At 41.3% G+C, this 20430-nt stretch overlaps 1 protein-coding gene across 1 annotated transcript in view; it reads right to left on the bottom strand.

Annotated features, from left to right (window-relative positions):
- Positions 1-19212, bottom strand: part of LOC125641855 (vitellogenin-2-like) — a 42784-nt gene extending 23572 nt beyond the window's left edge. Inside the window, exons 1-15 of the mRNA XM_075131988.1 lie at positions 19198-19212; positions 12946-13090; positions 12597-12748; positions 9928-10179; positions 9590-9751; positions 9261-9409; positions 8345-8495; positions 8066-8223; positions 7814-7979; positions 5557-5682; positions 4219-4437; positions 2515-2732; positions 2300-2397; positions 1710-1834; positions 1071-1157 (exon numbers count right to left, since the gene is read on the bottom strand). Coding sequence (XP_074988089.1) covers positions 1071-1157; positions 1710-1834; positions 2300-2397; positions 2515-2732; positions 4219-4437; positions 5557-5682; positions 7814-7979; positions 8066-8223; positions 8345-8495; positions 9261-9409; positions 9590-9751; positions 9928-10179; positions 12597-12748; positions 12946-13090; positions 19198-19212 — 2223 coding nt within the window. The remainder of the gene's footprint in view (positions 1-1070; positions 1158-1709; positions 1835-2299; positions 2398-2514; positions 2733-4218; positions 4438-5556; positions 5683-7813; positions 7980-8065; positions 8224-8344; positions 8496-9260; positions 9410-9589; positions 9752-9927; positions 10180-12596; positions 12749-12945; positions 13091-19197) is intronic.
- Positions 19213-20430: the final 1218 nt, after the last annotated feature.

Below are 20430 nucleotides of genomic sequence, written 5' to 3'. Positions count from 1 at the left end.
TGTTCAATATCTTCATAAATGATCTGGAGGATGGTGTGGATTGCACTCTCAGCAAATTTGCGGATGGATACTAAACTGGGAGGAGTGGTAGATACGCTGGAGGGGAGGGATAGGATACAGAAGGACCTAGACAAATTGGAGGATTGGGCCAAAAGAAATCTGATGAGGTTCAATAAGGATAAGTGCAGGGTCCTGCACTTAGGACCGAAGAACCCAATGCACAGCTACAGACTAGGGACCGAATGGCTAGGCAGCAGTTCTGCGGAAAAGGACCTAGGGGTGACAGTGGACGAGAAGCTGGATATGAGTCAGCAGTGTGCCCTTGTTGCCAAGAAGGCCAATGGCATTTTGGGATGTATAAGTAGGGGCATAGCGAGCAGATCGAGGGACGTGATCGTTCCCCTCTATTCGACATTGGTGAGGCCTCATCTGGAGTACTGTGTCCAGTTTTGGGCCCCACACTACAAGAAGGATGTGGATAAATTGGAGAGAGTCCAGCGAAGGGCAACAAAAATGATTAGGGGTCTAGAACACATGACTTATGAGGAGAGGCTGAGGGAGCTGGGATTGTTTAGCCTGCAGAAGAGAAGAATGAGGGGAGATTTGATAGCTGCTTTCAACTACTTGAAAGGGGGTTCCAAAGAGGATGGCTCTAGACTGTTCTCAATGGTAGCAGATGACAGAACGAGGAGTAATGGTCTCAAGTTGCAGTGGGGGAGATTTAGGTTGGATATTAGGAAAAACTTTTTCACTAGGAGGGTGGTGAAACACTGGAATGCGTTACCTAGGGAGGTGGTAGAATCTCCTTCCTTAGAGGTTTTTAAGGTCAGGCTTGACAAAGCCCTGGCTGGGATGATTTAACTGGGAATTGGTCCTGCTTCAAGCAGGGGGTTGGACTAGATGACCTTCTGGGGTCCCTTCCAACCCTGATATTCTATGATTCTATGATTCTTCACTCACTGACACTGCTGTGGGAATTTTGGCTGGGTAAGAAATGCAGTACCAAGAATTCCAGTAATATTTTTCAAACAGACATGAAGAATGAATACACATACTGTTTTCCCAAGCACCTTCAATTTTTTGTATGTGTCATATTCAGCAAAGGGGATGTTCTGTTTCCTGACGAGCTCTGTTAGGCCTTGTGACTGGAGAGCCACCTATGCAAAACAAATAAAATTAGGCAGACTATGACACAGTTAAAATACAGAGCGTGGGAGAAGTATCAAACATTGGTCTTTACTAGGTGAAAGCCATGAGAAAACTAGTAATGATGGAGAGAGAAAATATGGAGGGTCAGATTTAACCATTGTCATGAGCCGTCATGACTCCATTAAAGTCAATAAAATTGCTGCTGTGTATCCAGTAGTGGATCTGGCTCAAAGAGTAGCGGGAAATCCCTAGTATAATCTTTACACACATATATGTTAGGCAGTTATGGTTCAGGTTTACAGACAGATATTCGATGAGCCTTCTGAGATTTCGTTTACTTTTGTTACCTTTTATTTCCACGCTGAATGCTTTCACAGCCTCTCTCATCAGAGTCTATAGGCCAAGAGGGCCAAGAACAACTGCAATCAGACTCCCTCCCCAAGCCTTCCATCTGCACCAACCCCTATTCAGGGCTGTGGTTAAATGCTGCAGTCCATCCAGAAGGCTTCCATGAGAAATATTTGTATAGGTTTGATTGTTGATCTAAATGTAATATTTACCTCGACAAAATCAGTTGCGGTATTTGCATAGTATCCTCTCAGTTTCATTATTATTGCAGATGGCAACATACTGCTTGGACTGTTCATGAGATAGATTCTTCCAATTGCACCAGCTCTATATTCCGCTATAGTAGAAATCAAAATACAGCAGAGGTTTGGTTTTCATTATGGTGTCCAATGATATCTTGTGCACATAAGGTATAGTCACCTTCTGTGTGTAATCATGTAAATGAGTCTGTCAGCATTGATTTCTATGTGTTGCCCAATCTTCACATGCAAAGTCTCTCTGAGGGGAGAATTTGGGATCATGTCCATTCTGGGAGGTGAGGCGGCAGGTCTGAGGAATATTGGGTGTCTACACAAATACCTCAGTCCATAGCTGAAGTCTAGCGATCCATAGTATTCTCCATAGATCCTGAGACATCTGCAGTTTAAGAGGTCTATGTGCTTTTCCTGCTCCAGGAATGGAAAATCCCACTGCCAATGGCAGGATTTCAGTTGAAATTCATGGCATTTCATGGCTTTTCTATGGGAATTTTCTAAGAATATAATATTAGCCAAAGCAGTTCCACAGCATATCTGGTACTCACGGTAATAGCCGCCAACGTGAATAACCTTGCTGTAACGATAGCTCAGCCTGTCAAGTCTTGGGCTTAGTAGTTTAAGGGCAATGTTGCAAGCAGCAGATCTAAATAAAATGGAGATAATGCTCCATAGTAACTGAATTCACTTTGCATTTATACTTAGAAAATTGTAATGAAAATCACTACTTACAATGGAAAGTTTTACTTCTCTTTTTACTCACACATTAAAGAGCTGTGGGATCCTGCTTATTGCCAAAACCTTCATATGGGAATATGTGAAACTGGCAACCTGCAAACTGCTCTCCTTTAGCAGAGCATTGGCCATAGTTGTTACAAGAGGAAGAGCAGGCTTAGTTTCAAAGATGACAACACAAGCCATCATTCGGACAGTAGGAGTGAGTGAATGGTCCACAAAGATCTGGAGAAGAATTTCCTGTACCTGAAGGGGAAAAACAAAACAAAACAAAAAACAAAACAAAAAAAAAACATTTCCAGGTCCTAATAACTTCTTAGGGTGTATTCTCCCTTTAAAAGAATTCAGTTTGCACTGGTGAGTCACCCACATATATTGAGGGGAGAATAAAACTGAAAGTATGGCCGTCTGTGCAACGTAGGCGCTGATGGACAAAGATAGGTATTGTTGGGGCACAATGAACAGAAGTGGGGGGGAACTGCCATTAATAATATGCCCAGTCTTGCAGCTTACAATGACCTAATTCCCACTGATATCAGGGAGAGTATATTGTGTGCAATAGGGAAGGATCAAAGTAATTTGTATTCACCATTGCTTACATTACTTGTTGTCAGTGCAACTTCCATACATAGATTGTAGTCAGTCAGATACTACAGTAATAAGCATGGTATAAATGCACAGACAGACAAATAGACAGTGGATTAACACACACTCTCTTTCTCCCCTGTATTATTTAAGTTAATAAAAGATCTCAACATACGGTATAGGAAACAGAATTCTTTTTCATCTGCAGTTTATAATTCTGATAAAGAATCCTAAAAAACAAGAAAGTGCCTATACTTATTACATTTTTATAGTTTTACTTTTTAGAATGAGATCCCACAGTCCTTTTTTACTTAAAATTCCTACTGATGTCAGTGTGAGCTTTGCGTGGACAGCGACCACACAATCAGGAATGCCTGTAATACTGATTATACAATTTTATTTGATTTTTTATATATCCTCACATTGATCAACTTTCAGTTTATGCATTAATCTGTTATCTATGTCCAGCCATATATATGTGAAGAGCTAAGGGCAGATCCTCAGCTGTATAAATTGCTATAGATATGCCGATTGGTGTCAGTGGGCCTATATTACTTTACACCAGCTGGGAATCTGCCCCTAGTGCATTCCGTAGCAGTGCTAGAGACAAAACAATCAACAAACCTGGTGAATGGAACCATTTTTGAAAACCCATGTCATGAGCCATGCTAAAATGATGTAACAGTATTTTACTCTTCTGAATTAAAATAAGACTATTTCTTGTCTTAATTTTAAAGTCTCATACAGCCACAATATGGTATATTGTACCACTGATTCTACTACTATGAACCTCCATTGCAAATTATTTTGGGCTCAAACTTACTTCCACTGCAATCAATGGCCAAACTCTTCTTGATTTCAGTGAGACCAAGGTCAGAGGGAGCAGTCTTTAATTGTGTACATAAAAAGCATGACAGGTCTAAGAGATACGATATTAAACAATGCGAACCAGATCCTCAGTTGGGGTAAATCAGTTTAGTTTCACTGAAGTCAATGGAGCTATGCTGACTTATCCTAGCTGAGAATCTGGCCTTGGGTATCTGATATTACATACTGACTGCATAAAAAGTGTGTCACTGACATGACCAGCATTACATTCTGTATTCTTTATGTCCAATGAGTTTGTTTAAACAATAGTTTCACTTACTTTTGATGGGTCTTTCCTGGCTATTTTTCTCAAGGCCAAAACAGCATCAATATAAATTCTAACTGGAAAAGCCATCGCGGCAGGTGAAAATATTGGCAAGAACTTCAGGATGCGCTTGATACTGGCTGGTTCTCCTGCATTGCCAATGGCTTTCAGAGCCAAGGCCATGTCATCTTCATGGTTCTTGCTGACTGCCTCAGCTGCAAGGTCATGGAGGGGCTGCAAACAAAGCAAGAATGTGTAGCTTTGTTAATTCAGATAATAATCTCGCATGTACACACTGCCATCCTTGCCCACAGGGAATAAAAAGCCTTTTGCTCCAAGACCTTGCTCTCTTCTTTGAGCTGAACCTTGCACATTTCATTCCCAGGCTCCCATTACCATAATGCCAAATACAGAGAAGAGGAAGTAGTACTCACTGACTTAGACTAGTGTAACTTTCCCTGCGTTATACCTGGGCCAGGTTCATCCCTGTTCACCCGCCCAGGGAGTTGCAAACTGCACCTCCCCAGTCCAGCCTGGCCCCTGAGCCCTGGGGGAATTCACAGAGAGGGTGACTCTCTCAATGATTCTATTGCAGCTTCCCGAGCCCCATAAAACAGGCACCAAATTCAGTATTGACAACACCCCTAGCAATCTGTATTAGAGTCCATTAGGTGCTGCTAAATGTGTTCCCGTGATATTCTCATAACTTCATCTGAATGTTTTCTGCTTCCCAGATTCATTGGGTAGAATTTACCCATATGACAAGAACAGATTACTTTTATACAGGCTTTCCTTTGTTTAACCCTTTTGTGCTGGTTTTCAAGCTTTAAACACATTCTGATGTCAACAGACCATCTCAGTACTCTGGTACTTCTGAACATAGGAATAGACCTCCATAGACTGAAGACAATGATCAGAGAAGACCTGGGACAGTGTACAATCATGAAGTTTCTTCTTAAGATGATCATTTTAGGAGCCATGACTTTGGGATATGTCTGGAGCTTCATTTATAGTGGTATTGAGGAGTAATGTTACCAATGTAAAGTAGCATGTACTATATACCTAGTACTCTTATTATAATCTGACAAGTTGCCACTCATTGTAAATTCAGTTTCAACTTGTTTACAGAATCCATTTTTCTTATGGACTATCACTGCTTGCATTCAAAATTCTGAACAGTTAAGGTTTTTCAAAGAGCTTCCACTCACCTTCTAATTTTGTTTGCAATTTTGCAGTTGATCACAGCTGCAAATGATATTGACCTGATTTACACACAATTAGGTGGGAACTAAACTAGAAGCAGTTTCTGAAATTTCTTCAGGTATTAAAAAATCTGAAATAAAACCCACTCACCTGAAGAATTCTATTAGGACAAGATGATGATACAGAACAATATCTGTTTATCATGGAACCATATGCCAGGTAAGCAAGCTTGCGAAGCATAGGCGCTCTCTGAATTCGGAAGCTGGTCACTAGATCCTGCAGAAGTAAGAAGCAGCACATCTTAATATTGGTATCCAGTAAAAATCATATTTAGTTGAATGTTCACCTTATCTATTAGAACAAATCAGAAACTATCTTGGATTTTCCTAGGTATTTTCAGTAAAATGAAACCAGACTTGTAACAAATTCAGACATACGACCAGGATGTGAAGTTGTTGTGATATTACTGACGGTAACTAATTACCCTCACATATTAATGATCAGAGTGGGTCTAAATTGTCCAAATTTCTATTTCTGGCAGAAAAAAATGATGAAAATTTTCATAGATGGGGGGGGGGGGGGGAGAAGGCTGGTTGACCAGCTATCATCAAATATCCAAGGTGCTTAAAAATTTTCAATGATTGAAAAAATTCATCAAAATATCAACATTTTTCTAATGACCCTGAACTTTACAGTGAACTGCTTTAAAAAGGAAATATATCACATCCACCACATATCATTGTGTAAATTCACTAATAAAAGTGGATTGGGGTCTGCTAGTAGAAGGAGGACCCAACACATGGACACTACACCACATGCCAATACCCTGGACACTGCGATCAGCTTCAACAATGGAACCCTATAGACAACTATATACAAGAAACCCATGGATCACCACACCTATATTCACAGATCCAGTAACCACCCCAAACACACCAAGAAATCTGTTATCCACAGCCAGGGACTCAGATACCACAGATTATGCTCTAAGGGGAAAGTCCAAGATGTACACCTTAACCCACTTAAAACCGCCTTCACCAAACAAGGACACTCCCCCAGAGAAGTAGATCAAATCATGGAACAGGCCACCCAAATACACCAAGAGAATCTGCTTCAATACAGAAAAAAACACCCGCTTTGACTGCGCACACCTAGTTGTTTCCTGCCACCCCGTACTGGAGTCCATACAGGGTATCATTCAACAATTACAATCCAGACTCGATGGGGACCACATCTAGAAAGAAATCTTTCTTAAGCCCCCTCTTCTGGCCTTCAAACAGCTGCCCAGTCTCTCCAGGCTCATCATCAGAAGCAAGCTCCACACATACCAGGTCCTACCAACTCAAAGCAGCACCAGACCTTGCCATAACAGATGCAAAACCTGCAGATGTATCTCCACTGCTATAATGATAAAAAAAAAAACCACAACTCACCTTTCAAGATCAATGGGTCTTACACATGCCTGTCACAACATGTGGTGTATCTCATCCAATGCACTAAATGCCCCAGTACAACTATGTGGGTGAAACTAGACAATCACTACATTCTCAAATGAACTCAAACAGAAAAATGTTAAAAGGTAAAAACACCATATCAGACATGAGTGAACACTTTTCACAAAATGATCACTCCATATCTGACCCCGCGGTTCTCGTCCTCAAAGGAAACCTGCACAACACCTTCAAAAGATGAGTCTGGGAGCTTAAATTCATAACATTGCTAGACACTAAAAATCATGTTGTCATAAAGACACTGGATTTATGGCTTATTGCAACAATCTGTAACCCACTACCCTCCCGCTTTTCTATCCTATGGCTGCAGTGATGTTAACTGGACACTTCACTTTGAATAGTCTCTTAGAATGTAACTACTTCCAAACAATCTGTAAACAATCTGTTCCACCCTGTGTTTCGCATGACAATAAAGGCAGATCTACACTGCGGCATTCCTTCGGTGCAACTACACCTCTCAGGGATGTGAAAACTCCCCATTCCTGAGTGATGTAGTTATACCAACCTAAATGCCAGCATAGACAGTGCTATGTCGGCGGGGGGGCTTTTCCTGCCGACATAGCTACCACCTCTCGTGGGGGATTAACTACGCCAACGGGAGAGCTCTCGCCCATCAGCGAAGAGCGTCTTCATCAAAGCACTACAGCAGTGCAGCTGCACTCATGTGGCTCATATGCCAGCGCAGCATTTCAAGTGTAGACTTGCCCTGAGTACCTGTCCCACACCTGAAGAGCAGCTCTGTGAAGTTCGAAAGCTTGTCTCTTTCACCAACAGAAGATAGTTCAGTAAAAGATATTACCGCCCCCACACACGCACACACACACACACACACTGTCTCTCTTGTAGAAGAATTACAAGACAACAGAATGAGGAATGATCCTATGTACTGTACTCACTGCTACAGCTTGTAAAGTGTGGTCATCAGCTTTGGATAAATGGAAGGCGAGAGCGATAGTCAGAGCTGATTCCAAATAGCTCATGTCCTCATTATGAATTTTTTGCTTAAGGAACATGAATGTCTCTGTAGTTCCTGCTGCACAGATTGCGCTCAATAACCAATGCCTGTAAACAAGAGGAGGCATCTATTATTTTCATTGTCAGAATTTCTCTATTCAGAAATGTTGATTGAGAGTGATACAGTCAATTACCGATATTGAGGTTTATCAGCAAATTGTTTCCAAAGAGACTCAAGGTTTTCAGGGGTTGCCACACGACAAAGCTGGATAAGTTCTAAGAATTTGGCTGGAGCTTCTCTATTGTACCCTTGTTGATCATGCTGAATTAATTGCTGTAGTATTTCTACTATCTGATAAAAAAACAGAAGGCAGAAGGGATTACAAGATATCGTTAAGTGTCTGAAATAATTTCCTGATCTTCCATTAGCTTTATAAATAATGAAAGAGCCTAAAATATTAAGTATCTTATACCTGTGATTCAGGATTTTTCGTCTTTATTAGATGAATTGGCATCTGGAGTAGTTCTCTTGCAAAATGGTAACGAAGACTTCCATAGTTTTGCAACTGAATTTCTGATGTACTTGCTTGACTGTTTCTAATATCATTCAAAGTAAGTTCTTGTCTGCAAGGAAAAGAGTGAAATGTAGCCATAACATTTTTACTTTGGGTGCTCCATTTGTCTAAGCTAAATCCAGTGGATATTATAGCTGAATGAAAGATTCCCAACAATAACTTCACACTGTCGGCAAATGAGTCAGAAAATTCTCAAATTTATTCATTATTCAAAATCCTGAAAAATTTCTTGAGGTTATCATTTTACATTTGCAGATTGTTCACAAACTGTTCAGTAACAATATTAACAAGTCACTCCATGTTGGTTATTTATATAAGCCATCAGGGTGTTGGGAGACTTAACTGAAGTTTGTAAACACATGGAGATCTCTGGCTAAAAATATCAAGTGTAAAATATGAGCACCTATGAAACTTGCAACAACGTGAACATTTTTACAGTAAAAAGTTTATATTTAAATCTCACAGCTTCTCTATCATTTTAACAAAGTAAACTGAGGAGAAGCTAGTATTAACAGCATCTTATTGATATTTACATTTCTCAAATATTTCAGTTTACATGCACGTGAGATGCACCTATGCAAAAGTGAAATGCCACGTACAGCAATTTGGGCTGCATTAATTACAATGAAGAAACTTTGATACAGGCAGAGACACATAGGACCGGATTACTCCTCTGAATGCCAAAAACTAACAAAAGAACCATCCAGTTGCAGCAATTTTTGTTTTATTCCCAAAGTCTTGGTGAATGTATTTTAAAGGTATTCTCCCCGGTCTGATCATTATACTCATTTACAGTGTAATGGCTGAGGCCTACCTTGCCTCCATGACAGCAACACCAGCAGGTTCACTGAAAGGGGAAATCTGATAGACCTGCTGCGACACAGCTTGTGTGATCAGGGTGCCAGCATCTGTGTATTTCATTTTGTAGGTGAATGCAGCTGTTCCTTTTATGATCTTTTCTTTCTAAAAGGGCAAAGAACTCCCATAGTAAATGAGAACAGACTATTGTTTAACTCCAGATTTATCATGAATGAGCCAAATTCACCATTGAAATGAGTATACTCCATCTCTGTTTAAATCAGCTCAGCAATATGTGTATACACCTGCAGTTAATTTGGCATTATATGTCTATATGTTCCATACCAGTGGGCAGGTAGCACAAGAGCGGATGTAAGCCATTCCAATGTTCTTCTCCACTTTATCCTGGCAGTTGTTGAGGTCTTTGGTTTTGAATACTGTGACTCGGTTACTCTTCCTGTCTTCCTGGATAATGTACCTTGTATGGCAGGCACCTCCAATCCCGGCCTATAGAGAGTGATAGAGCTTAATTGCATTTCTCATTTGAAACAGACTTTCATTCCAGGACAAGGAGCAGGTGAACAGTAACCTTCCTGGAAACTGTATCTGAATCAAAATAACTTTATAATAAAAAACGAATGTTTGTTCTTATGGCAGAGTAGAATTAGAAAGGAAAAACAAACCTCTTGCAAGTCATATGCGTTCTGTGACTTTTTGACAGTTATCTGCAACATGTTCAGAATCCCTCTCACTAGGTTAACACATGTGACAGGAGTATCTTTGGGAGCATAAATGTTCCCAAACTGCCCTCTGTTGTATTCAAACTTAAAGAGTTGGGTGAGACATGATGCAATTGTCAGGATGAGTTTGGAAGATCGAGTGAATGGATCTCTGGGCCAGATTCCATTGTATTCGTCCAACTGTGGAGATAGGATCTGAGAACAAAATTCAGAAAACACACCTGTCAAAATTTTTGTCAGTTAAAAATATTTCCCCAAGAGAAGAATCTGAGCTCCATCATGAAGCCACTTGTCTAAACATTGCATAAAATTATCTCCTTTCCTTTCCTATACTTGGGTCTGGGATGAGGCTGTCAAGACACAATTTCCACAAAGGATTTCTGCCCACCCAAAGTTCTGACAGAGAATAAAACAAATCATGCAACCTTCATTAGTCCCACAAACCTGGTAGTACCATTTGAATGTTCAAGTGGAGAGTGAAAACCCTGATTACACAGACTATCTGCTGGGGAGGGAAATACCTTCCCTATCCCCAAAGCTTCAGACAGCTTTCACACAAAGTGTTCTGGGAAGCGCAGCCAAAACACTGCTTATGTGTGCCTCCATATACAAATGTTTAGAATTACGGCTGCTAGCCACTATGCTGCACAAAAACATCATTGGTTAGGAGAATAAGAGGACCATTGTTTTTAATAGGGGAGGAGGAAGGATCTCTGGTTCCTACCAACACAGATATTATGCCCTTCCCTCTGGAGGTGTCAACCAATTATAGTGCTAGCAGCCTATAAAAGGTGTTTAATTTTACAAGTACTTGCTTGTAATCTAGAGACGTGAGGGGAAGGGGGATGTAAAAACAAGACATCTCCTATATATAATTCTAATTTTATTCGAAGCCTTGTTTAGTGACTGCTGCTAAGTGTGGATTGCCCCTTTGTCATTTTAATCTATGTCAGTATTCTGTAATTCAGAATCCCTGCATGTTGCCCTCAGTAATGTAAAGACAGAGCTACAGAATCAATAGACATTTAGGGTCAATTTTTGGTTTCTTTTACACCAGTGAGACTCTTAGAGTTAAAAAAAAAAGGAGTACTTGTGGCACCTTAGACACTAACAAATTTATTTAGTCTCTAAGGTGCCACAAGTCCTCCTTTTCTTTTTGCAGATACAGACTAACATGGCCGCTACTCTGAAACCTCTTAGAGTTCAGAAGGGTTTCTCCAATATAACTGTGATCAGAATTTAGCAAAGTGAATAAATATTTCTAACAGATATTATATTATTTCCATTCAGATCTTTCATTGTGTTATCATTATCCTATCGTAGGGTGAGGTACATAATAAATTATGTTGGTGTGGCACAAATCCATTTGTTACAGTAAATGTAACAAAGAAAAATAGCTTCTGGGCCAAATTCTGGCAGTGTTTTTATATATATATAAAATATTCCCCCACATTTGTCTCTTATTTCCATTTGTTTAGATGCTTAGACCCCTTTTCTCTTGCCACGTTTTAAATTGTTGAATGTATTTTTTCCTAATGAATAGGAACACTCCTATATTATATTATTGTTGTAATTCTCCAGTTCTGAATAAAAATTAAAGCTAAACAATATTGAAAAAACAGATCGAGGAAACAGGAAATAACACCAGGCATGACATTTTATCTAAGGCATTCAGCTTTTCTCAAGCTATGGAAAAGATATGACAAAATGGGGTTATTTTATTCTTGAATTTTTATTAACTTTCTTTTTAAAACGTCCTGTTTGTCTGATAAAGTATTTGCACAGACAGTTGTTTTAACAAATGCCTCTGGTATTTTTCGAGCATTCAGGGTAATTATGTGAATACAGCCTTCAAACAACTTATGTAACTTTGTTTTGAAAAGCATCTATAGATCTGGTGCCTGCTCCTGCTTCCTTTGAAATCAGTGGGAATTTTGCCATTGACCTCTGTGGTAGTAGGATCTACCCCTGATCTGTAATTTTCCATACACAATCTGAGTTCTCCAAAACTTTCTGGGTGCCTACTGCTGTGGAGTGCTGAGTGCTCTGAACTCCTCCGCTTCCAGCAAAACCATCAGGAGACAGGGCATTCAGCAACATACACGATCAGCTGTGAGGCCAGTTCTTAGGTCTGGCTCAGTACGAAACCCTGGTGGGGGGGCAAAGAAGGCTTTATACCGCCTTCACCACCACATCCTGGGGCCACCCAGAGACCAGTCAGCTCCTAACACAACTAAGAGCAGCCTTCGCGCTGCTCCAATTTGAAACAGCCTGCAACTGCTCTGCCTTGCGTCAGCCGAAGACAGCAGCAGCACTGGAACCCTCAGTCGTGCCCTCTTTCCCCAGCCACCTCCTTGGCTGAGCACCTACACTTGGAACTGGGAGGGGGGTACAGCTCAACACACTGACTCTGCACTACCTGGGGATTCCCCCATGCCGGGGGAAATCCTTAACTGACTGGTTATGGAGTTACAGGGTCCTAGGATTCGAATGTGGTTGTTCTCTGGCTGCCAGTCCATTACACAGGCCTGGATGTATTACTATAACTTCCATTACTATTTACTGCATCTTCCTTTGCTTGCTTGCTTTCCTTCATATACACTGTCATTTACCTTCAGCATGTGATAGTTGTGTGACAATCCACTGATCTCTACTTTGCATGTCAGCCTTAGCCCAGCTCTTGCCAACCCTCTCTCTTGCAGACCATGCAGAATGAGGCCTTCATAGCTGTACAAGTAGGTCTTGCTGTTGCTAAAACCAGGTGCTAATAAAAAAAAGTAGTTGAAATATCTACTTATGCCAACATTTTTGTGACACTATAGTTCATCATCATCATCATCACAACAAAAAGTCACATGCCCAATTCTACCCCCAGAAAAACAGGAGACGTTAGTGGGAGATGTACCAGTATATATGATGGCAGAGTTAGGTCCATTAATTTAAAATGAGCAGTAGACTTACCAATGTCATATTTCTGACTCCCTGGGGGGAAAGAAATCAAATGGATATGTGAGACACTGAAAACAACTATTTTCACTTCACATTTAATATACTGACTTATCCATAAAACTCCGATAAAGCTTGTGACTAGGGCTTTAAAAAGTGCCTAAGGGAGTTCAGCTCCATCTCACGTGAAAGTCAATGAGATTTGGGTGCCTAATCTCTTCAGGGCCCCTCTGAACATCCCTGCCAAGTATTATTAGAAAAAAGGAGCTTACCCACAAAAGTGAACATCAGTGCCAGTATGATTCTCCTCATGATGAAGGTGAAAGAAGCCCTCAGGGGAACATGCAGCTTTTATAGAAGAAGAATTATTAACTGGTGGGCACTGCTGGGGTGAATTTTGTTGAGTTATCAACTTTTTATCAAGTTACTCAAACAATTTTTTTCTGATGCTGTTGACTTTTTATTCTGAACTGAAGGTATCATTGGCATAGTCCCACTCTGATCGTTCCACCCGAGCCATTTATACCTTTTGAAAATAACTTTCAAAACAGAGCTGCTTTTTAGACTTTTTTTGAAGGATCGTTTTAAAAAAAAATATTTAATTCATAAAGAAAATTGTTGATGAGCCTTATTTTCTGGAAGTTTCTGGTGCTGTAATGTTTGTGATAACTTTGTCCTGGTTATTCTGACCTGACATAAGGCACAAGAGCTTATCTAACTGATAATGGTTCAGAAGAATTGTGCAAAAACACCAGAGAAGCAGAGAGTCACAAGGTTGTCGTTACCTTAGTAACCATATTAAAAAGTTTCATTTTAAGTACTATTTGTGCATATACTAAAGTAACATAGCAATATTAAACTTGCCTAATTGTTACAACGGCTATGGCCGGAAAAAAGGTCATGAACTTTTTCGTCTCTGTTTGCTATAAGAAAGAGGTGTTAATAACTTAAGGTATGTTTATACTGTATTGTAAACCTGGGATGTAGGTTTCAGCCCAAACCCCCCATTGGCCTAACACAAAATCTTTCTGGCTTGGGTTAGTAAACCTTCAGGACCCAGGTCCAGGCCACCCAAGAGAAATACGGGGCCTTGGACCATCAGGTTCACTGGAGGCCTCACCCCCTCCCATTTAACTTTATTAATACAGAAGTTATAGACTTTTTTGTGGGGAGGGCACCTGAGCTTGGGGCCCCAGTACAATTGCCCTCTCTTTCCCCCCCTGTCATCAACCCTGCCCCACAGACCCCTCCTCTGCCCCCAGGGACGGGTTCAAGCCCAAGTCCCACTGTGAATCAGGTCCAAGCCTTAACATGTTGCAGTGTGGATGCAGCCCAAGCCGCAGACCTGAGTCACAAGAGCTGTGTAGTGCAGTATGGATACATTACCACAGTTGTGAGACCCGGGGCCAACAACTGTAAATCCAGATTTACAATGCAGTGTGGATACTCAGTCCCAGGCTTGGAAACCTCAAGTCCACAAGTGAAGAGCCCAGAGACCAGGGTTTATAATGCAGTGGAGACATACCTATAGGTCAGACTGTTTCTCTCCACTCATGTGGGCAGGTTGAACTGGGTTGCACAGTAAGGGAAGTATGGTGGGGAGGGGGAGCAGCTTTATCCCAGCAGGAATATTACTGGATCATACAGAATCTGATCTATTCTGATGCATGACTTATTCATATTTGAATGTCTGATTCTAAACATCCTGCCAGAATTATTATGTCAATAGGATTACTTCTGAAAGTATGGGGAGCAGGAGTTAAGCCATGAGCAAGAGGGCTGTAATTTCAAGTGTCTCTTCTTTTTCTTTTCAGACAAAATGCCTAGATTTAATTTATTATTCTTAGCAAATCCAAAATACAGTTTATTTCAATATGGAGCGACAATTCACTGAATTTTATATAAATTGAGCTATCAAGCTTATCCAAGTCAGGTGATTTAGTTTTACTAAATTAAGTTTTTTTGGTCACTGGTGTAATTTCCGATATCACTGAATGGCGGGGATTATTTTTAGCTCCTAAAATTTTCTCTTTTTTATAAGGTCTGAGAAAATGTAGATGTTGCTCCTTGATCAGCAGTTTCTTCTGAAAGGGTTTTCTAAAAAATACATAGTAACTATTTCACCAATAATCATTTGTAATGATAGCATTAATCCCAAATCTGTTTTTCCCTTCCTATAAATATTTGATAAGAAAAAGTAATATTTCACTCCATACAAAGAGAGAGAGAGAGAGAGAGAAGTCAGCCTTATCTTTCAGAACTAAGAGTGTTTATATCTGAACTGAATAGATTTGAAAGGTGTAATTCATCCTAGATTCATAGACTTTAAGGCCAGAAGGGACCATCATGATCATCTAATTTGACCTCCTGCACACCGCAGGCCACAGAACCTCACCTACCCACTCCTGTAATAGATCCATAACCTCAGGCTGAGATAATGAAGTCCTCAAATCATGATTTAAAGACTTCAAGTTACAGAGAATCCACCATTTACACTAGTTTAAACCTGCAAGTGACCTGTGCCCCAAGCTGCACATGGCAAAAAGACGAAAAGCCTGCAGGGTCTCTGCCAATCTGACCCAGTGGAAAACTCCTTCCTGACCCTAAATATGGCGATCCTTCCATCACCCACACAAAATAACTGGCTTTGTATGAGACACTACGTAAGAGAATTTTTCCCCGGCAGGCTGCAGCACTCTCCATGCTGCATTTCCATGCTGTACTCTCCATGTTCCCTACATGGGGGCTTCTTGGCTAATGTACCATGCTGATGGATCCCATGGGCCCCTATGCCAGCCTTAGCTACCTTTTCCTCATCAGCCTGTTTGGAGCTGATGTCCAGCTCTATTCTGTGTCAGGCAAAAGGTGCAGAGGCTCTTCCCACTGTAACATATTGTAGCCCTCTCTCTTTAAAATTGGTTATATGTAATCACTGGAGGGCCTCCCAGTGAAAGAGGTCTCTCACATGATGCAGGCACACTCAGGGTCTGCATGCTCAGAGTCTGTAGGAGCCATCTTGTTATGTATCTAATAAAGACAATTGTGGATTAAACTGTACATCCCTGGTCTCACTTCCCAAAATACAGAGGCTGTAGTATACTCACAAGGAAGACACTCTCGGCTCCCTGTCCGTGCTAGAAAGCATAGAATCATAGAATCATAGAATATCAGGGTTGGAAGGGACCTCAGGAGGTCATCTAGTCCAACCCCCTGCTCAAAGCAGGACCGATCCCCAATTAAATCATCCCAGCCAGGGCTTTGTCAAGCCTGACCTTAAAAACTTCTAAGGAAGGAGATTCCACCACCTCCCTAGGTAACGCATACCAGTGTTTCACCACCCTCCTAGTGAAAAAGTTTTTCCTGATATCCAACCTAAATCTACCCCACTACAACTTGAGACCATTACTCCTTGTCCTGTCATCCGCTACCACTGAGAATAGTCTAGATCCATCCTCTTTGGAACCACCTTTCAGGTAGTTGAAAGCAGCTATCAAATCCCTCCTCATTCTTCTCTTCCGCAGACTAAACAATCCCAGTTCCCTCAGCCTCTCCTCCTAAGTCATGTGTTCCAGTCCCCTAATCATTTTTGTTGCCCTCTGCTGGACTCTCTCCAATTTTTCCACATCCTTCTTGTAGTGTGGGGCCCAAAACTGGACACAGTACTCCAAATGAGGCCTCACCAATGTCGAATAGAGAGGAACGATCATGTCCCTCGATCTGCTGGCAATGCCCCTACTTATACATCCCAAAATGCCATTGACCTTCTTGGCAACAACGGAACACTGTTGACTCATATCTAGCTTCTCGTCCACTGTAACCCCTAGGTCCTTTTCTGCAGAACTGCTGCCTAGCCATTCGGTCCCTAGTCTGTAGCAGTGCATTGGGTTCTTCTGTCCTAAGTGCAGGACTCTGCACTTGTCCTTGTTGAACCTCATCAGATTTCTTTTGGCCCAATCCTCCAATTTGTCTAGGTCCCTCTGAATCCTATCACTACCTGCCACAGTATCTACCACTCCTCCTAGTTTAGTATCATCCGCAAATTTGCTGAGAGTGCAATCCACACCATCCTCCAGATCATTTATGAAGATATTGAACAAAACCGGCCCCAGGACCAACCCTTGGGGAACTCCACTTGATACCGGCTGCCATCTAGACATGGAGCCATTGATCACTACCCGTTGAGCCCGACAATCTAGCCAACTTTCTACCCACCTTATAGTGCATTCATCCAGCCCATACTTCTTTAACTTGCTGGCAAGAATACTGTGGGAGACCGTGTCAAAAGCTTTGCTAAAGTCAAGGAACAATACGTCCACTGCTTTCCCCTCATCCACAGAGTCAATTATCTCATCATAGAAGGCGATTAGATTAGTCAGGCATGACCTTCCCTTGGTGAATCCATGCTGATTGTTCCTGATCACTTTCCTCCCGTGTAAGTGCTTCAGGATTGATTCCTTAAGGACCTGCTCCATGATTTTTCCGGGGACTGAGGTGAGGCTGACTGGCCTGTAGTTCCCAGGATCCTCCTTCTTCCCTTTTTTAAAGATGGGCACTGCATTAGCCTTTTTCCAGACATGACGTGACGACAGACGTGACCAGAGTTTGCATGAAGCGGTTGTTTTTCTCAGGAGCGCAGTGGATCAAATTACTACACTCAGACAAGAAGCTGCAATTAGCAGACCAGCAGGAACCACACAGAAGCTACAGAGTACTGAAACACACGGGCCGTGTCTACCTTCAGCCGGGAGCTGTGAGTCCCAGCATGTGTAGATGGGCCAGCGCGGCTTGAGCCAGTGTGCTCAAAATAGTCGTGTAGCTGGGCTAACCTGGGCAGTGCCAGTCTGGGAGGGGTAGACACACTCAGCTGGGCAGAGTTGCTCTTTTTAGTGAGCTAACTCAAGCAGCGCTAGTGCAGTGACGTCTACGCAAGCTGGGAATCCCACCGCCCAGTTCAAAGGTAGATGTAAATAAGACTTTAACAATGGCCCTACTGGGCCAGACCAATGGTCCATCTAGCCCAGTGTCCTGTCTTCCAGCAGTGGCTGGTGCCAGATCCTGCAAAAGGAATGAACAAAACAGAGCAATTTACTGAGCGATCTATCCCGTAGCATCCAGTCCCAGCTTCTGACCATCAGAGGTTCAGGGACACCCAGAGCACGGTGTTATGTCCCTGACAATCTTGGCTAATAGCCATTGATGGACCTCTCCTTCATTAACTTATTGAATTATTTTTTGAATCCACTCATACTTTTGGCCTTCATGACATCTCGTGGTAACAAGTGCCACAGGTTGCCTGTGTATTGTGTTAAGAAGCACTTCCTTTTGTTTGTTTTAAACTTGCTGCCTATTCATTTAATTGGCTGACCCCTGGTTCTTGTGTTATGTGACAGGGTAAATAACATTTCTTTATTCAGTTTCTCTACATTAATGTCATGATTTTATAGTACCTCTATCATATACTCCCTTAGTCATCTCTTTTCTAAACTGAAGAGTCCCAGTCTTTTCAATCTCTCCTCATATGGAAGCTGTTCCAGAATCCTAAACATTGTTGCCTCTCTCTGTACTTTTTCCAATTCTAATACATATTTTTTGAGATGGGGCAACCAGAGCTGTACGCAGTATTCAAGGTGTGGGTGTACTATGGATTTATAAGTGGCGGTATGATGTTGTCTGTCTTATTATCAATCTCTTTCCTAATGGTTCCTAACATTTTTTGACAGCCGCTGTACATTGACGGAATATTTTCAGAGAACTCTCCACAGTGACTCCAAGATCTCTTTCTTGAGTGGTAACAGCTTATCTAGACTCCATCATTTTATATGTACAGTTGAGATTAGGTTTTCCAATGTGAATTACTTTGCATTTATCAACATTGAAATTCATCTGCCACATTGTTGCCCAGTAGCCGCGTTTTGTGAGATCCCTTTGTACCTCTTCACAGTCTGCTTTGGACTTAACTCTCTGGAATAATTTTGTATCATCTGCAAACATTGCCACTGTTTACCCCTTTTTTCAGACCACTTATTAATATATTGAACACCACTTGTCCAGTACAGATCCCACAGAGACCCTGTTATTTACCTTTCTCCATTCTGAAAACTGACCATTTATTCCTACCCTTCCTTTTAACCAGTCACTGATTCAGGAGAGGACCTTCCTTCTTATCCCATGACAGCTTACTTTGCTGAGGGACCTTGGATCACCCTTGTCCACATGTTTGTTGACCCCCTCAAAGAATTCTAATAATATTGGTGAGTCAAGATTTACCTTTCTGAAAGCCATGTTGACTCTTCCTCAACAAATCAGGCTCATCCATGTGCCTGATTATTCTTTACTATAGTTTCAATCAATTTGCCTGCTACTAAAGTGAGGCTTACAGGCCTGTAATTGCCAGGATCACCTCTGGAGCCTTTTTTTAAAAAAGGCATTACATTAGCTCTCTGCCAGTCACATGGTACAGAAGCTGATTTAAGCAATGGGATACATACCACAGTTAGTAGTTCTGTAATTTCACATCTGAGTTCCTTCAGAACTCTTGGGTGAATACCATCTCATCCTGGTGACTTATTACTGTTTAATTTATCAATTTGTTCCAAAATCTCCTCTAATGACACCGCATTCAGGGACTGTACCTCAGATTTGTCACCTAAGAATAATGGCTCAGATTTAGGAATCATGGCTTTTGCTAGTTGCTCTTCAAATTTTGCTTGTCCTGCCTAATTATTTTACACTTGCCAGAGTTTATGCTCCTTTCTATTTTCCTCACTAGGATTTGACTTCCAATTTTTAAAGGATGCCTTTTAGCCGCTAACTGCTTCTTTTTACTCTGTTGTTAGGTATGGTGGCTTTTTTTTTTTGTCCTCTTGCTGTTTGTTTTTTTTTATTTGGGGTATACATATTGTTTGAGCTTCTATTGTGGTGTTTTTAAATAGTTTCCAGGCAGTTTGCAGGCATTTAATTTTTGTGACTGTTCCTTTAAATTTCCATTTAAATACCCTCCTCATTTTTCTGTAGTTCTCCTTTTTGAAGTTTAATCTACTATGGTGAGTTCCTCTGGTATTTCCCCCCTACTAGGATGTTAAATTTAATTACATTGTGGTCACTATTACTAAGTGCTTCAGCTATATTCACCTCTGGGACCATATCTCGTACAGCACTTAAGACTAAATCAAGAATTGCCTCTCCCCTTGTGGGTTCTAGGACTGCTCCAAGAAGCTGTCATTTATGGTGTCTAGCAATTTCATCTCTGCATCCCATCCTGAGGTGACATGTTCCAGGTCAATGTGGGGATAGTTGAAATCCCCCTTTATTATTGGGTTTTCTGTATTTGTAGCCTCACTAATCTCTCTGAGCATTTCACAGTCACTGTCTGCATCCTGCTCAGGTGATTGGTAGTATGTTCCTACTGCACAACCTGACCAATTTCTGGTTCCCCTGGCCTACTTCCTACCCCACTCTGCCAGCATTGCTTTGTCAGCATCAGGCTCCATCTCACTGCTT

The sequence above is a fragment of the Caretta caretta genome, chromosome 8 (assembly GCF_965140235.1).
Source record: "Caretta caretta isolate rCarCar2 chromosome 8, rCarCar1.hap1, whole genome shotgun sequence".
NCBI classification, from domain to species: domain Eukaryota; kingdom Metazoa; phylum Chordata; order Testudines; family Cheloniidae; genus Caretta; species Caretta caretta.
This window is presented reverse-complemented; position numbering and strand designations above follow the sequence as displayed.